The following is a 15,935-nucleotide window of genomic DNA, read 5'->3' as shown; positions in this document are numbered from 1 at the left end:
TCTCACTTTACTTCCTGTTCCCACAACAGTTGGGCTCCTGGGTGGAATCCACACACAGGCCACTTTCTACAGTCGGCTAAAAAAAAAGTCCTTGGGCTACGGCAGAGAGGCTCGGTGATTAATGGACACAGGTTTCCTGAGTCTAAATAACCAGGTCAACGCTCGACTTCTGAAGCAGCAGATTTGTGTGAAACAAAAATATGTAATCTTCCTCCGGACACCTGCCTGACAACGTCAGCCGGGCCAGGTGTTGGAAACCTCTGAAGGCTGTTACGGAATATCACTTATTTATCCTCCCTATCCTAGAATATTTAAAAAAAATATATAAAAATCGTTTTTTATTTTTAATACTGTAGTATATGCAATCACAAAAAAAATAAAAACCCATTTACGATCAGTGATGATTAATATTTATGAAAGAAACAAACGATACTTTTCTAACCCTGTGAAGTCCCAGTTTTGTTTTGATCAGTTTTCTAATGAACTCTTTGTCGTTTCCTTGTCACAGAGTGAACCAGAAGTCTTCCAGTCAAGGTGACTCGGACCATCAGGAGTCATAAACCACAGCCTGACTCACTAACCTCTGGGAGGTGCGCGGCCTCATCCCTGTAATCTGTGGTTTGTGTCGTCGTGGCAACTCACACAAAACAAATTCCTGCGAGATGGAAGACACCGCTCAGGTAGTCAAACTGTCACATTCACACGGCCCTTCCTTTTACTCAATCAGGGACGCAGGTTGACGTGAGGCTAAAAGAATTCCTTTCAGAAATCCCCCGGGCGAACTATGCCCTTCCTCCCCCCTCTCTCCCCCCTCCCTCCCCCCTTCCTCTTCTTTCAGTACCCTCTCTCTCCTCCCACGTTTCCTACAGACTCTTCACAACACCACACCCTAAATGCCAACACACTGAACACACAGCAGCAGCAGCGCATGTACAGTACGAAGACTCTGTCTCAGCGTCGTACGTATATCGTCGTACCTACAGTATCGCAGTATGTCGCAGTATGTCGCAGTATGTCGCAGTATGTCGCAGTATGTCGTATCGTTACCCCTGTACCGTGATACGTATCGTTAGGTAGTGACGGTGTAAATAATAATTTAAAATATTATCCCAATAACAAAATAGTTTAACGCCTCCTTTTAATGTTAAACCACTGTTATTAATGGAACAAACATTCTCACCACTAGTGGCCACTGTTGATTAATTAAAGTTATTTTGTTGTATTTAAGAGCTAAATAACAAACTAGTTTTTTATATTTTGGAAAACTTAAAACGACATCTTTGTCACATCTTAGTTTTTTTCGGTCTTCCCATAAACCTGCGTCTCAGCCCAGTCTCATTCCTAAGTGCTGACAGTGGAAAGAATGTTCTGGCAAACAGGTGATATTGGATGAGACACTGCTGGAAGTTTCTTTGTTTGTTTTTGTTTTTATCCCATGATGTCGTTGTTGATCTCAGCCTCAAATCTCAGCAAAACAAACAACACTTTAAAGACTGGACTGGACTCTGCTCCTCCTCTGCCGTGAAGTTCTGCTCCACTGGACCCACACCGCGGCAGATACCGTGTGTTTTTCCAGCCGGCTTCTAAACAAGCCACACACAATTAACATTCCTCTGCGCTCATTTCTCAGTTTGAGAAGTTGCCGTGGGAGGCGTTTCATTTGCTACGACTCAGACATGCCTGTGTTGACTGAACGGCAGACTTCTGGCAGCTCTTACCTTGGCACGACTCCCCCGTGGTTTCATAGCCGGGCAGACACTGGCACTGGCCCACGGGAACCACCCACTCGCCCTCGGCTGTGCAGTAGATGCGTGGGGTGGCCTGACTGACGGCGTTCTCCACGCAGGTTCCCTCCACCTCCCTCAGGGCGTCCGCCACTGTCTCCGGGAAGGACGCCAAGCTCTGCACCGTGGACGGACACGTCTTGTAATACACTCTCACTGACAGCAGGGCGACACAGGCGCCCAAATCCTGGAACGCCAGGTAGAAGCCCTTCCTGGACAGAGGCCCCACGCTCCTCGTTTCTTTGTTGACCTTCAGCACGCGGCCCCTGGTGACCTCATCGGGCGCTATGGTGGCCACTTTGCGGAACTGCCCTTTACGGAAGTTGGTGCCAACGTCGTCGTCGGCCTCGGACATGAAGAGGTTAAAGGTCTCTTTGCAGGCCACGGAGGCTCCGTCGAACGTGTTGCAGTCTCGCACGACAAACTGCAGCTCCACGGAGACGCGTGACGTCCCAGGATGCCTCTGGATGAAGGTGGTCCGCAGCCAGTGGTCCTGTTCGTTGTTATCTACGCTACAGACGCTGTAGGTGTAGAAGAGTGAGCTGTTGACCACGGTTTGAACGATCTCCCACTGCAGGACAGAAGACACAGGACAGAAGGATCAGTCTCTAACCCTACTGCAATAATGAGAGGCAAGAAGGCATTTTGGGGGTGGGGGGGGGGTGTGGGGGGGTGTAAGTACAGGCTTCGGCGCCTTTGTTCCTTCAGTTTCATTGATGAAACATCCAGTCTTTCATGCCGAGTGAGAAGCTCATAAAGCCTCAGCTTTTTTTCCGCACCGTCAGATCACCGGCCTGGACATGCGCTGCGCTCACAACGTGTGTGGTTTTAACCAGCACACCGGGGGGCACCAGTGAGTTAGTCACACATTAACCCAGTAAATGCTACTGTGCAACACCAGCTCATGTTAATGAGGCTGTAATGAAGTTTATAATCGCCGCAGTTCAGACTGAGTCAACAAATCCATCCAATAATATTCCACTTCCTATGAGTAGAACCGCTCCACCTGAGGTCAGAACTACTTCAGCTGTGATTTACGTAAACTTCAGGGAAAATAACCGAAGACTAAAGTGGGGGAAAAAAAACAACTTTATATATTATATTTTGACGTATCAAACCCCGAATCTAAAATGACTTCCATTTCCAGTGTTTTTTCAGGAAGCTTCTGGAAAGTAGACGTGACCGCGGCCACAACCGCACTCACATATACACGTATGTATATATAGACATAAAGAAGTGTCATAAACCATCGCTGTAAAGACCAGGGGAAATCCTAACGGTGGAAACAGAATATCCTTGGATCTTCTGAGAAAATGTCACACAAGAAATGTGGCCCACAGTGGAGGTGGCCCACAGAGGAGGTGGCCCACAGAGGAGGTGGTCACTTTATTTAGAAGGAAAGCCACTGAACTTTAGATAGAGGGATGGTTCTCCACTCTTTCTTTTTTCCTTTGACTCACGTCCTCCTACTCTACACGTCACCCCGACCACGGTCATCTCAAAAAGCCCAGAGCGGACTCCGGACCAGGACACGCGTCCAAACGTTCAGTTCCACGGCTCGGAGTCGGAATGAAAACTATGATTGTGCAAAATGCACTTTGGTGCTGTAAATCCAGAGAGCTGACGATGAGCCGTGACATTTTAATGGCATTCATAACTCCTTTATGAAAGGGTAGCGTTAACATGAGGCTAGCTCTGCCCTGCCAAACCTCATTGAGCTGCCACTCATTCCATCACTACCAAAGAGCTTTTTTTAGGGGACGAGGCGAGCGGAAACGGAGTCTGTGATTGTTGCCGAACAGAATTTGGACCGAAGTGATCTTCAGCTGCTTGTCCCTTTCTTTAGTTGTTGAACCACAGCGGAGGACGGCTTTGAAATCTTGAGCCTCTCGAGGTATTAATACTCACCCCATTCTCATTTGGCAGCGTCAGCCAGCCCAGCTCTGATCCTGAAGCTCTCATGTCCAGAAGAACTTCTGCTGGGAAGAAAAACAGAAACACATGTGACACGCTGTAGTAACGGGCACGTAACGCACCTGATGTAACCGGCAGGTTATTATTACTTTATTACTTATAATTTAACAATTTAAAAAAAAATAATCTTAAAAGTCCAGTTGTTGTGATGAGATTTAAATTTCTTTATTAAACTCTTGTAATACGGGATTACACCGTCTTAAACCCTCTGCCTTAATCTCGCGGGGCCGAATGTTTGATGGGGGGCACATGCCAGGCTTTGACGGTCTAATCAGGCATGTCCGTGTGATTCAGGACTGTAATAACCGTGTCCTCCAGGTCCGGCACGCATACAACACCAGTGCTGTCTGGGAAAGGCGTGGGCTCCTTAACAACCGTGACGGCAAAAATACACGAATGTAAAGTGGAAGTGAAACGGAAAAAAAATTCATGACATGTTCAGACATTGTACAGGTGCCCCCCCCCTCCGCCCTCCCCATCCCGTGACTGCACCGTAACCAGAATTATTAATTTTTTAATTAAAAAATTCAATTACAACTAAGTGAAAACGTTTTACTAGTAAAAGTAGTCATAAAATCCGACTTACGTCTTAATTTTTTTATTGTTTTGTTCAACGATAAGTGAAAACGTTTTACTAGTAAAAGTCCTAAAATCCGACTTACGTCTTAATTTTATTATTGTTTTGTTCAACGATAAAACTTAAAACTTTACTTTGTTTTTTTTTTTTTCAAACGCGCAACATTTTCAAACAAACATAATTCTTCTTCACTGGAGTTTATCAACAGTAAAACAGTTACAGTTGGATCAGATTCCGACCTCCTGACTCATGAGGTGAGGTCGCTCGAAATCTCTCAGTTTCAACGCGTAAAAAAACAAAAAACAAAAAAAAAACTTTCTACTCACGTTCTTTCGACTGCAGACTGACGAACACTTGGTTGACAAATAGAAACAGGACGGGACTGAAGCGGCGAAACTCCATTTTTCTTCTGCGTTTTAAAGTAACTGGACGGTTTTCTGTCCCACGGCCCGTCTCCGTGCGTCCCACTCCGACTCCACTTCTCCAAATACTTGACTGTACCGGCTGAGTGAGCACAAGTCCGCAGCCCATTCAGAAACAGGTGGCGTCATCGCCCCGCCCACCGCCCTTTGGAATGGGGAAGTTAGCCAAATATGGTAACCGAGGGGGCGGGGCTACACGTACGGCACCGCACCTGTTTCATTGAGGAGAATGGAGGCCTTCATAAACCGCCGTGTCACTGTGTGTGAAATATGTGACAAGGAAATATAACAGCTGCTCAAGTCAAAACAATTACTGCGAATTTTTAAAATCTTTTTATATTTTGTGTTACTGTAAAATAAACATAGTTTTAAAGGTAATTATATATATTTAATAATTGACTTAAGACTAGGTTAAGTTCATCAAATTAACTAAACTAATATGATAAAAAAAAACTTTAACAAAAACTAAAACTTTTTATTTTAATTTTAAACTCCCCTGAGAGTCAGCTGGGAGCTGATTCTGATCCTCCCCCTGCTGGTCACTGTTAACAGCAGCTGGCAAACCTTGGGAATCATTTATCAAGAATGTCAAGTTTAACAGGAAGATTAAACTCCGTCCATGAATCATTTATGACTAAGATGAAACACCCAGAACACAAACCGTCATTATTGTGACTAGACTCAACGTCTCAGAATTTAGCAACCGTTTTTTTTGTCCCTCTGTGTCATTGTCATTGTTTTTCAACAAAAATATGTTTAAACAGACATGATAACATGTAAAAGTCCAAAAGTCTTTTGAATTTGTTTTGGAAAAATCCTTTGAAAAATTTTTTTTGTAAAAATCTTTTTACTTTCTAAATTTGAGAATTTTTTAGAAATGTTTTTTTGAAAACTTTAGAAAATTAAAAAAAAAATTTTTTTTTTAGAAAAAAATTTTTTTTTTAGAAAAACAGTTTTTTTTAGAAAATTTTTTTTGTTTTTTAGAAAAAAATTTTTTTTTTAGAAAAAAAATTTTTTTTTTTTTTGAAAAAAAAAATTTTATTTTTTAGAAAAAAAATTTTTTTTTTAGAAAAACAGTTTTTTTTAGAAAATTTTTTTTGTTTTTTAGAAAAAAATTTTTTTTCGAAAAAAAATTTTTTTCTAAAAAACAAAAAAAATTTTCTAAAAAAAATTTTTTTTTTAAAAAAAAATTTTTTTCTAAAAAACAAAAAAAATTTTCTAAAAAAAATTTTTTTCTAAAAAAAAAAAAAATGTTTTTTCTAAAAAAAAAAATTTTCTAAAAAAAAAATTTTCTAAAAAAATTTTTTTCTGTAAAATTTTTTCTAGAAAAAAATTTTTTTTTTTCAGAAAAACAAATCTTTTTTTTTTCGAAAAAAAATTTTTTTCTAAAAAACAAAAAAAATTTTCTAAAAAAAAATTTTTTTCTAAAAAACAAAAAAAATTTTCTAAAAAAAATTTTTTTCTAAAAAACAAAAAAAATTTTCTAAAAAAAATTTTTTTCTAAAAAACAAAAAAAATTTTCTAAAAAAAAATTTTTTTTCAGAAAAAGGTTTTTTTAAAAAAAAAAATTTTTGGAAAACTCTTGAAATTTTTTTGGAACAATCCTTTGGGAAAAATAGTTTTGAAACCGTTTGGTGTTTAATTTGAGAAACCTTTTTGATGCTGGGTTTTTGTGTTTGTTGTTAAATGTTAACCATGTCAATATGTTCAGGTCCAAACGTTCCAAAGTGAAACAGTCTTTAGGTCGGACAGTCCCTGCTGACCGTCCTCTAAATAATCGCCTGGATTTCCCCTCCTCTCCTCCTGGACGTCGTTCCCACGAGTGGTAAAGAAGGGGTCAAGTGGGGGGGTGGTCTGGTATGAATATATGACTACTAATGAGGCGCTCCTCATAAAAGAACCAAACAATTTGGGTATGAATATGTGACCACAATGAAGATCCGACAGAAGTATCACCTAGCAACTCTTATCTGTTGGAATTTCAGAGTCAAGGCCCGTCTGTGCAGCGGCGTGCACTCGGAGAGAAGAGGCTTCAGGCTGAGGACCAATCACACCCGCCTCCCCCCGACAGAGGATCCCCCGACATCAACTGAAGAGGCGGACATTGTCTCGTCCAAAGTTACCGACCACGGACATTAATCATACAACGGACAGAGTGAGTAATTCTGGTCAAAAAAACAGATTAACAAGTTAAGTGTGGGTTGAGTTATGACACTGTGACCTGAGGATGACAATCAGACAAACACACACGGTCCTTAAACACAACACAGTCAGACAAACACACACGGTCCTTAAACACAACACAGTCAGACGTTTTCACCTCTCAGAGATCAGGTTGTACTGCAGGAAAAAATATTCATCAGAGTTTGTCACTGTGAAGGTCTCAGTTTAAAAAAAGATTTTCTTTTTCTTTTACCTTAACATTAATAATTTAATTATTTCAGAGCCACTCATGTCAAGCACTGTTTTTTCCAACCACCCAACAAAAAGTCAATTGAATTAAATATAATAATGTTCTAGTTTAAATGACCTCATAATTGACTCAAATCTCAGCCTGTTTAGTTGAAGACAACGTGACATAGTGGCAGAAATTAAAGAAAGACACTCACAAAGATCTTTCATTATCTTTTTTTTTAGTTTTCATAGCCATGTGCTGCCACCTAGCAGAAGAGGATTTAATTATTCTGCCTTTCATGTTTTGATGTAAAATTATATGCAATAAATAAATAATAGTTTTCAGCCTAATTAAGTGAAATCATTTTCCACGCCACAGAAGTGGGCCACGGCACAGAGGTTGAGAATCACTGATGTGAAGTGTCAACACAAATATTTCCCTCTCCTTCAGAACATTCAACAGTTGTCTTTGTTGTTTTCAGGCTCCACACAGAGAGGGCGCTCTCCTGAGATGATCTTTATCCACTCAGTTCTGAAAACGCTCGACTACTTGAGAGAAACTTCCAGATCCAACAACTGAAACAGTCTTTTATCTTCAGTCCTTGTCGGTTCTGCTCCACACTCACACGCTGAGGTGTTATTTTCAACTGTGCTAACGCCGAGACTCTGACGAGTGGTTTCTGTTGTCACACACTCCTCCACGGTGTCAAAGGTTAACACCCTCTCTAACACACTAGTATGCAAATGCCTCCAATACAATACAGGCTTCTTTTTATTCACCTAACAGAGCATGTGTCGAGCTGCAGAGTGGAGAGTGGACCGCGGCCTCACAGCGCTCGCCCCCGCGGGTACCCGAATACCCGAATACCCCTCCCTCCCTCCCTCCTCCCCTCTGGTCCAAGGGCTTCTGAGGGCAGCGGTAAGACAAAAGTACTTCACACTGGGGGCTGGGCTTGGACTCTGTGGGTCACTGAACATCAGCCGCTGCAGCAACGCCATGTCATTCAGATCCTGATCCCCTCACCCCCCCCCTTTCCCCCCTGCTCTCCTGACACTTTTGGTGGTGTCAGCAAACACAGAGGTGGACCACTTTGAAAGCGCCGGGGAGTTTTTGTATACAGCCAGAATGCAATGCGCCCACTCTTTCAGCCCACTCACAGCGAGGGGCCCACGAACCCTTGTTAAGAAATGATGGATCCACACTTCTGTGTCGGCATTTTGATGAGCAGCCGTCAGTGGCGCTAAAACACCGATCACTGACAGCATGAGACAGAAATCCACATTTACAAACAGAAGCCACAGCAGCAGCGGCTAGGCTAGGCTAGGCTAGGCTGGTATAGTGTAGTGTAAGTGTCAGCAATAACCAGAACCTGGTACCAGAACCTAAAACAGAACCTTTTAACCAGAGTTTGGACACAGTAGTGTTGTGTTCACACCATCGAATTCCTCGACCTTACAGAAGACGTAGCATCGTAGCATCGTAGCATTAGTTGGAAACTGTCACAGACGTGTGGAAGCAGACTGGAACTGTTCCTGTAGGTCAAGAAGAAACTTTAAATTTTATCAAAACAACTTTTTTTTATCTTTATTTCCTGATTTCAATCTGACTTTTGTCACTAAATGTGTGTGTGTGGTCCGTGAACAAATCTGATTCCAGGTAAAATCCAATCCCAATGTGATGATGAAACTCTCAGATAGTTCTGCTCAACAATCGCACCTCTGTTCTGGGTCCAGTGGGAAGTGAAAGGTGAATTCCTCTCTTCACTCCTGGCTAAACCTCAACACAAACAATGAAAACACACTTGTTCTTTCACCAAAAATGAACTGAAACCACATCATAGAACTTATGGTGAACGATGTGTTGTGATGACAATATAAAAAAAAAAACCACATTGTTTTTTTTAAATTCACCATCAGAGAATAGATGTTATTTAAAGGTACACTGTGTGGGATTTAGCAGCATCTGGTGGTGAAGGTACATGTTGTGGTTCAGTCCACATGTCATTTTGTTCATATGTCGTCATGTTAATTATTGTCTGGTTTTGTTCATATGTCGTCATGTTAATTGTCTGTTTGTTCATATGTCGTCATGTTAATTGTTGTCTGTTTTTTTACAGGTTACTGGTTCAATTCCCCGTTCAACTGTTTTCTATATAAAATGGTTTGAATGGATTGAAGATTCCTGTCCAACTTCCTGTTCAAACCTGTAGGAGATTATATGGGATCATTAAAGCAAACCAGGTATTTATTTAGTCTACTGTGAGCTAATACAGTAAAAATATGAGTCATTAGTCATTTAAAGAGACAGTCTCCACAGAGAAGTCTTCGTCTGGATATAACATTTAAAAACTTTGTTGTAAAGTTCCGCTGCGTCTCTGCCTGTTTTAAAATGTTTTAATGCCACATCTGGGAAGTGGAATTCAACCGTCTGTTGTATAATGTCAGATGTATTGTGTGCAGCCTGGCGTTCAGAAACAAAAGCAGCGGCGTGCCTCGACAGGTCTTCATCTTCTGATCCCACCAGATGAAAGGTGAGAATGTGGTTCCAAAAACACGCGGTGTTCCTCCAGAACACATGGGCTGAATCTGTTTGTGGCTTCGCCCACGATCACTCATCGCCGCCTGCATCGCCGCTGACCTCACGCATCAAAGAGCGACAGCAGAAGAAAAATGAAGTCTGCAGGTAAGGGCAGAAGCGTAGGATATTAACGGAAGAGTCGTTTGGCAGCAGGGCCTCACCTTTGAAATTCAAAACCTCCAATTAACCGGGCCTTTAAAGGTACATATCGTATAACAATCATAACCAGCCGCAGAACCACTCTGGGGAATAGTCATTCAAAGTGAGCCTTTGTTTGTTGCTGATTGCTTTTGTTCCCGTATTAGTGTGTGACAGGTTGTGTATTCAACCTGAGGTCACTGTAATCCTCGTCTGGCAGGAGAGAGAGAGAGAGAGAGAGAGAGAGAGGAAAGCGTGAAAGTGAATTTCAGTAAAGACCTGTGTTAAATCTAATGACTGTTGGGGGAGCCCCCCCCCCTGCACTAACCCCCCCCCCATAAAGATGACAGCACACATTCATATGCATTGGCTTGTGTGCTCAGCTTGACCAAGTCTGCCCCGCAGGCTGAACAAAGGGGAGGAAGGAAGAGAGGGGCTGTAGAGAATGCCCGGGGGTGTGGAGTGACAACAACACACACTCACACACTCACACACTCACACTCACACACACACACAGTGTTCCTCCAGCTTGCATCCTGTGGTCTCTCATGTCTGCAGTCGTAGCAGTGACAGCTGGGCCAGCACACTCCACATGGGTTCATTCTCTCTTTAAGCTGCCACACACACACACACACACACACACACACTGACACGCACACACAAGGATACTTCGTCCTGTTTACTATTTACCTTTCACAGTGTCCAGCCAACATGGGAGGTTTCCACAGTGTGATCACAGCCATTACAGCTGTTTGTGTGTGTGTGTGTGTGTGTGTGTGTGTGTGTGTGTCATGTTGTCATAAAGTGGGGCAAATGTGACCTTCAAGTCTTACCTTTAATGTGGTGGTTAATTACTTTTTTTTGGGGCTCCAGTCCGGTCGTTCCTGCTGCCAGTCTGACGACCACAAACAAAACAGACTTCCCGAAACTCGACGGGTGTTGGTCGACAATTTTGTGGTAAGAAAAACGTGATTAATGAAAGCCACATCAGAAAGGTCAGCTGTTAAAGTCAGTGCGTGCTTCAGGTTAGCTGCACTCCAGAGAGACTTTCAGATGTTGTTTGTATAAATTTAATTCAAAGAAAACACAATGTGAATGATTTAAGTTCATGAAACTATGAACTGATGATTTTTGGTTTTTTTTGTGTCCAGGAAAGACCATCACGTTGGATCACCAGGTAAACAAACTTTATTAGTATTAATTATTGAGTCAAAAAAAAGAGAAGAAAAACAGTCACAATATTGAATTTAATAGAATAGAATAGAACTAGAATTTAAGTCAAGACATAAAGAGAAACTAGGAAAAGTTAGAAAGTAATAATTTTAAAAGACAAGTCTTAAAGGTATGAGAAATAAGAAATAAAAAGGTTGTATTTTTTAGGAGGATAATGATGTAATGTTACATAAAATAACACTAAAATTAGAGGATAAAAAAAGGTAAAACTTTAAGAAAAAAGGGACAAATTACAACTATCTATCATAACCAAAGACAGACTGTTCTTCAAAGTTTATGGGAACTTGTAAAACTTTTCAATGTTCTAAGTTATATCTTATTTTTTCAACTGCACTAAACAATGTAAAACCTAAACTTAAGACTTTGTTCTCAGAAACTTAAAACTTTCTTGTCTTAAACTTTGTCATAAAGTTCTAAATTTATGCTCTAATTATTTTATTTTCTCTCCTCATGTCCCTAATACTTCATCAAACAAAAGCCTTTCTCATTTGTTAGGACCGCATTTGACATTTTATTAAAAATCCCCAAGGTGGCGTTAGTATTAATCATCTTGGCCATAGTTCAGTCATTTCAACACGTTTTATATAAATTAAACTTTTTAAAATGTAGTCAAAGTGAAGAAAAAGTCGTTAAATTAAGACTGGAATTTTATTTTTCAAATTACATTGTAAAATTAAAGGTTTAACGTTAGAAAAACAAAATAAAAAGAATGTGAATGTCAGATGTGACTTTGATGTTTTCTGCTCTTCATGAAGGAGAGAAGAGTCCAGAAGGTGACTGTCGGTGTGGTCCACAACAATGACGTCACTATTTGGCCAAACGGAACACCTGCTCTGTTGGAGGTAGAGCTGCATTCATGGCAATGACAGGAAACAGCTGAAGTATGCCGCACCACCAGAGGATGAAAGGTCTGATTCATGCACCGTACCGGTAAGTAGTGACCAACACTGACCAACAGGAGTCGCACTTCACGTCACAACACAGTGTAGTCAACGACTGCCCCCGTGTGACCGCTAGGTAGTACAATGTCATATTTATCTTACAACTTGTAGATTTGTAGAACCAACTTGGAACGGTGTTTTGGCGCCTCCTGCTGAGAAGGGACGTCAATTGCTCAATGTTAAGCAGCATTTAAGCCAAATTTAGACTCGATTCACAAACCACGACGCAAAACGTCTTGTGCTTTAAAGTTTAAACCGTAAACATAATAATATTTATTATGTCTGTGGTATTGAAAACCGACCGTCAGTCAGACCGATATTCTTCCCTTCGTAAAATGTCACCGCTAAGATGTTAGTTCTACCAGGAAGTTGTTGAAAACCTCCGCGGTGACGTATATGTCTACACGCATATGTCTGTAAGTAGTAGCAACACAGAGATACGTCATTTCCTCTACCGGCAGCTACGGAAGTCGACAAAATAGAAGCGCGAACGAAGCGTAACTGTAAATCAGTTCAACAAATGGCCTTAGCCTGGTAGCCGAACAACACGTCAGTATAAATAATGTTTACAGAAATAGTACTTTATTAATCGGCCATGTTGGTTTTAGTGTTTTCGTTAAACGATCTCTTAAACCTGACATTGATAATGACACTAAACACACGTCTAAAAATGTGAACTACTTATAACTGTGACACAGAACACGACGTAATGTGACTTCTGTTTTTACTCAGTGGTAACTCGGCAACTGGTGGACTCTAACCTGAAACCCTCTGGACCCAAGTCCACTTCCCTGACCACCACTGACCACTGTGCACGGACCCGTGACAGGATTTCTTTCTGTGAGTACAAGCTCTCTGTTGGTACAAGGCAGACATTTTGTGCTTGTGTAGAATGAGGTCTGGTTTTATGTCTTAACCTTTGTTTAGTTAACTTAGTTAAGTTAGCTGCTATCTGAGTACAGGAGCACAGTTCATGTCTAGTCACTCAGATAGCAGCTAACTAACTAACCTGTTCAAACATTAATGAAATGGACTGTGGCAAAGAATTTAATGAGGACTTTGTTTATTAAACAGCTTATCTTTAATATATATATACATATATACATGTATATACATGTATATATGTATATATATGTATATATATGTATATGTATATATGTATATGTGTATATGTGTAGATATATGTATATGTGTATATGTGTAGATATATGTGTATATATATATATAAATATATATATATATGTATACATACATATACATATATACATATATATACATATATACATGTATATATATATACACATGCGTATATATGTATGTATACATGTATATATATGTATATGTATGTATACATGTATATATATGTATATGTATATGTGTAGATATATGTATATGTGTATATACGTATATGTATATATATATATACATATATATACATATATACATATACATATATATACATATATACATATACATATATATACATATATACATGTATATATATTTATATATGTATATATATAAATATACATATATACACATATACATATATGTGTATATACATATATATAAATATATATATACATATATACATATATATACATATATATATATGTATATATATGTATATGTATGTATACATGTATATATATGTATATGTATGTATACATGTATATATATTTATATATGTATATATATGTATATGTATATGTGTAGATATATGTATATATATACATATATACACATATATATACATATATAAATATATATATACATATACGTATATACACATATACATATATACATAAACTTAACTTAGTTAGTTAGCTGCTATCTGAGTACAGGCGCACAGTTCATGTCTAGTCACTCAGATAGCAGCTAACTAACTAAGTTAAGTTTATGTATATATGTATATGTATATGTGTAGATATATGTATATGTGTAGATATATGTATATGTGTATATACGTATATGTATATATATATATTTATATATATATACACGTGTATATATGTATGTATACATGTATATATATGTGTATATATTTATATATTTGAGAGCACCCAGTGACAGGAGTGGAATACCAACAGTTATCACACAGTAGTCGACACAAAGAGGGAGGAAAGTCTCAGAGTTTTATTTTTGTTTTTTCCTGATGTCGACACAAAGAGGAAGGAAAGTCTCAGATTTTTATTTTTTCCTGATGAAATTTTTTTCCCTGTAGGTTGTGTCACAGCCATCTACATGTGATGGTCCAGTGTCAAACAGCAGTGACGTCAGACGTCGTCTGGTAACTTCACTTATTGTAAGTTATTCAATCCAAAATATATATTTTTATTTGTAAGCACTTTGTGAATTACATTAACAGTTTTAAGGCATTTACAGTTTTTACAACTCTTTATCCTAAAAGTGCATCATAGTCCATGTACCACACCGATTTTCCAGGTGAGGGCGACACTCTGGTGACAGGGTATCTGTCTTTATCGTTTTTCAGTCGGCTCAGCTGTGTGACCAGCTCGTGTTTTTGTTTACCGATGACTAGAAGAGCCACTCGGCGGGCGTGGTTGATGGCAGTGAAGGTGAGGCTCATGCGCTGATGGGGTTTGGTCGGGCTCTCGGTGAGGGCCACCAGCTGCTCCCCATGTTTCTCCACCTCAGTCCCACGGAACAGGGAGGCCACGTGGCCGTCGTAGCCCACGCCCAGCAGTACGAAGTGGAAGCTGGAACCGTTCACCAGCTGGGTTATCAGCTCCTGGTACATCTGCGCTCCTCCGTCCTCCTCCACACATAAACGACGGTTGAGCTCCACCGGCATGGGGTGAATGTTGAAGTACGGTATCTTCACATGCTGAAGCAGATGGTTGTGCAGCAGGTAGAAGTTTGACTCCACTTGGGTCGGCGACACACAGCGCTCGTCCACCATCCACACGTGAGTGTACCTCCAGGGGAAGGAGAAGTGGTGGAAGGCCAGTCTGTGGAACAGAGCCAGGGGGCTGGAGCCTCCTGAGAGCGCCAGGTGAAAAACCCCGCTCTCGAGCACCGCCGCCTCGGCCGCCTCCTGCAGGTCTGCAGCTAGCTTCTCCACCAGCTGCTCAGTCCAGGCTGAAACCATGTCCGTGTCACAAAATTTGCCGTGTATGGCCTGATAGCCCCCGCCCGACGTTCCCCCCATCTGATCGGGCCGGATTATCACCACTTCACTTTTAAACTTGATGTCATTTCCTTTCAGTTGTACGTCCAGCAGATCCACGTTGTCTTCGCCACCAGGGTAGATGCGAGGAAATTCAGTGTATAAGCTGCTGAGCAGAGGCGTCCAGACGCTCCAGGAGGCCAGCAGGTTTTCAACACTGATGAAACTGTTCTTCTCTCCTGCATAGATCCGTGAAATCAGTTCTGAATAAGCCTCTCTCTGTTCTTTGGGCGTTTGGACGTAGAAGTCTGACAGCGGCGAACCGAAAACTTTGACGTTACTGTGCTCCGTCACTTCCTTCCATTCTCCGTCCACTAAAACCGGCTTGAACAAAGTCTTACTGACCAGAACCGCTGGGTACTGGAGGCTGCCGTGGCCGAAGTAGAAAACGATCTGTTTGGGTTTGCAGTGAACGCTGTTGTCGTTCTGAAGGCAGAACATGTCGTTCTTGAAAAGTACACGTGCGTACCCCACACGTTCATCCAGCATCTTCCCTGAGAGCAAAAGGACGGGGACGCCTTCATACTGGGCGTCGTCCAACCGCAGCAACACAGCTGAAACAGAGAACCGACATTGGTCGGATTATTGGCAGGGAAACCTTGACAACACTGGAGCACAGGGAGAACTGATTATTGTTGAGGACAGTATTAAAAAAAGAGTCTGAGACTAGGATCACACTGGGGGGGGGGGGCAGAGAGTGAGAG

General features: G+C 40.9%; 2 protein-coding genes and 1 long non-coding RNA gene across 21 annotated transcripts in view; 1 reads left to right on the top strand and 2 right to left on the bottom strand.

The window, feature by feature from the left end:
• epha2a (eph receptor A2 a) overlaps positions 1-5,138 on the bottom strand; it is a 13,563-nt gene extending 8,425 nt beyond the window's left edge. Inside the window, exons 1-3 of one of the 4 annotated variants that reach the window (XM_025060162.1) lie at positions 4,662-5,138; positions 3,693-3,763; positions 1,719-2,355 (exon numbers count right to left, since the gene is read on the bottom strand). In XM_025060162.1, the coding sequence (XP_024915930.1) occupies positions 1,719-2,355; positions 3,693-3,763; positions 4,662-4,866 (913 nt within the window). In that variant the 5' untranslated portion in view covers positions 4,867-5,138. The remainder of the gene's footprint in view (positions 1-1,718; positions 2,356-3,692; positions 3,764-4,661) is intronic. The other 3 variants (XM_025060161.1, XM_008319668.3, XM_008319667.3) reach the window with 3 other exon arrangements.
• The window catches only part of LOC103385699 (uncharacterized), a 24,971-nt gene extending 12,088 nt beyond the window's left edge, over positions 1-12,883 (top strand). The window contains exons 3-13 of one of the 12 annotated variants that reach the window (XR_003051108.1): positions 30-154; positions 509-680; positions 6,469-6,582; positions 6,743-6,912; positions 7,634-8,070; positions 8,809-8,898; positions 9,269-9,392; positions 9,612-10,824; positions 11,019-11,044; positions 11,856-12,030; positions 12,774-12,883. This is a non-coding gene — a long non-coding RNA (uncharacterized LOC103385699). The other 11 variants (XR_003051105.1, XR_003051104.1, XR_003051109.1 and 8 more) reach the window with 11 other exon arrangements.
• A 1,351-nt stretch (positions 12,884-14,234) lies between these two features.
• The window catches only part of h6pd (hexose-6-phosphate dehydrogenase (glucose 1-dehydrogenase)), a 12,355-nt gene continuing 10,654 nt past the window's right edge, over positions 14,235-15,935 (bottom strand). For all 5 annotated transcript variants that reach the window (XM_025060385.1, XM_017036624.2, XM_017036622.2 and 2 more), the window contains one exon: positions 14,235-15,785. In XM_025060385.1, the coding sequence (XP_024916153.1) occupies positions 14,440-15,785 (1,346 nt within the window). In that variant the 3' untranslated portion in view covers positions 14,235-14,439. The remainder of the gene's footprint in view (positions 15,786-15,935) is intronic.

The sequence above is a fragment of the Cynoglossus semilaevis genome, chromosome 11 (genome assembly GCF_000523025.1).
Source record: "Cynoglossus semilaevis isolate Cse_v1.0 chromosome 11, Cse_v1.0, whole genome shotgun sequence".
Taxonomy (NCBI): Eukaryota; Metazoa; Chordata; class Actinopteri; order Pleuronectiformes; family Cynoglossidae; genus Cynoglossus; species Cynoglossus semilaevis.
This window is presented reverse-complemented; position numbering and strand designations above follow the sequence as displayed.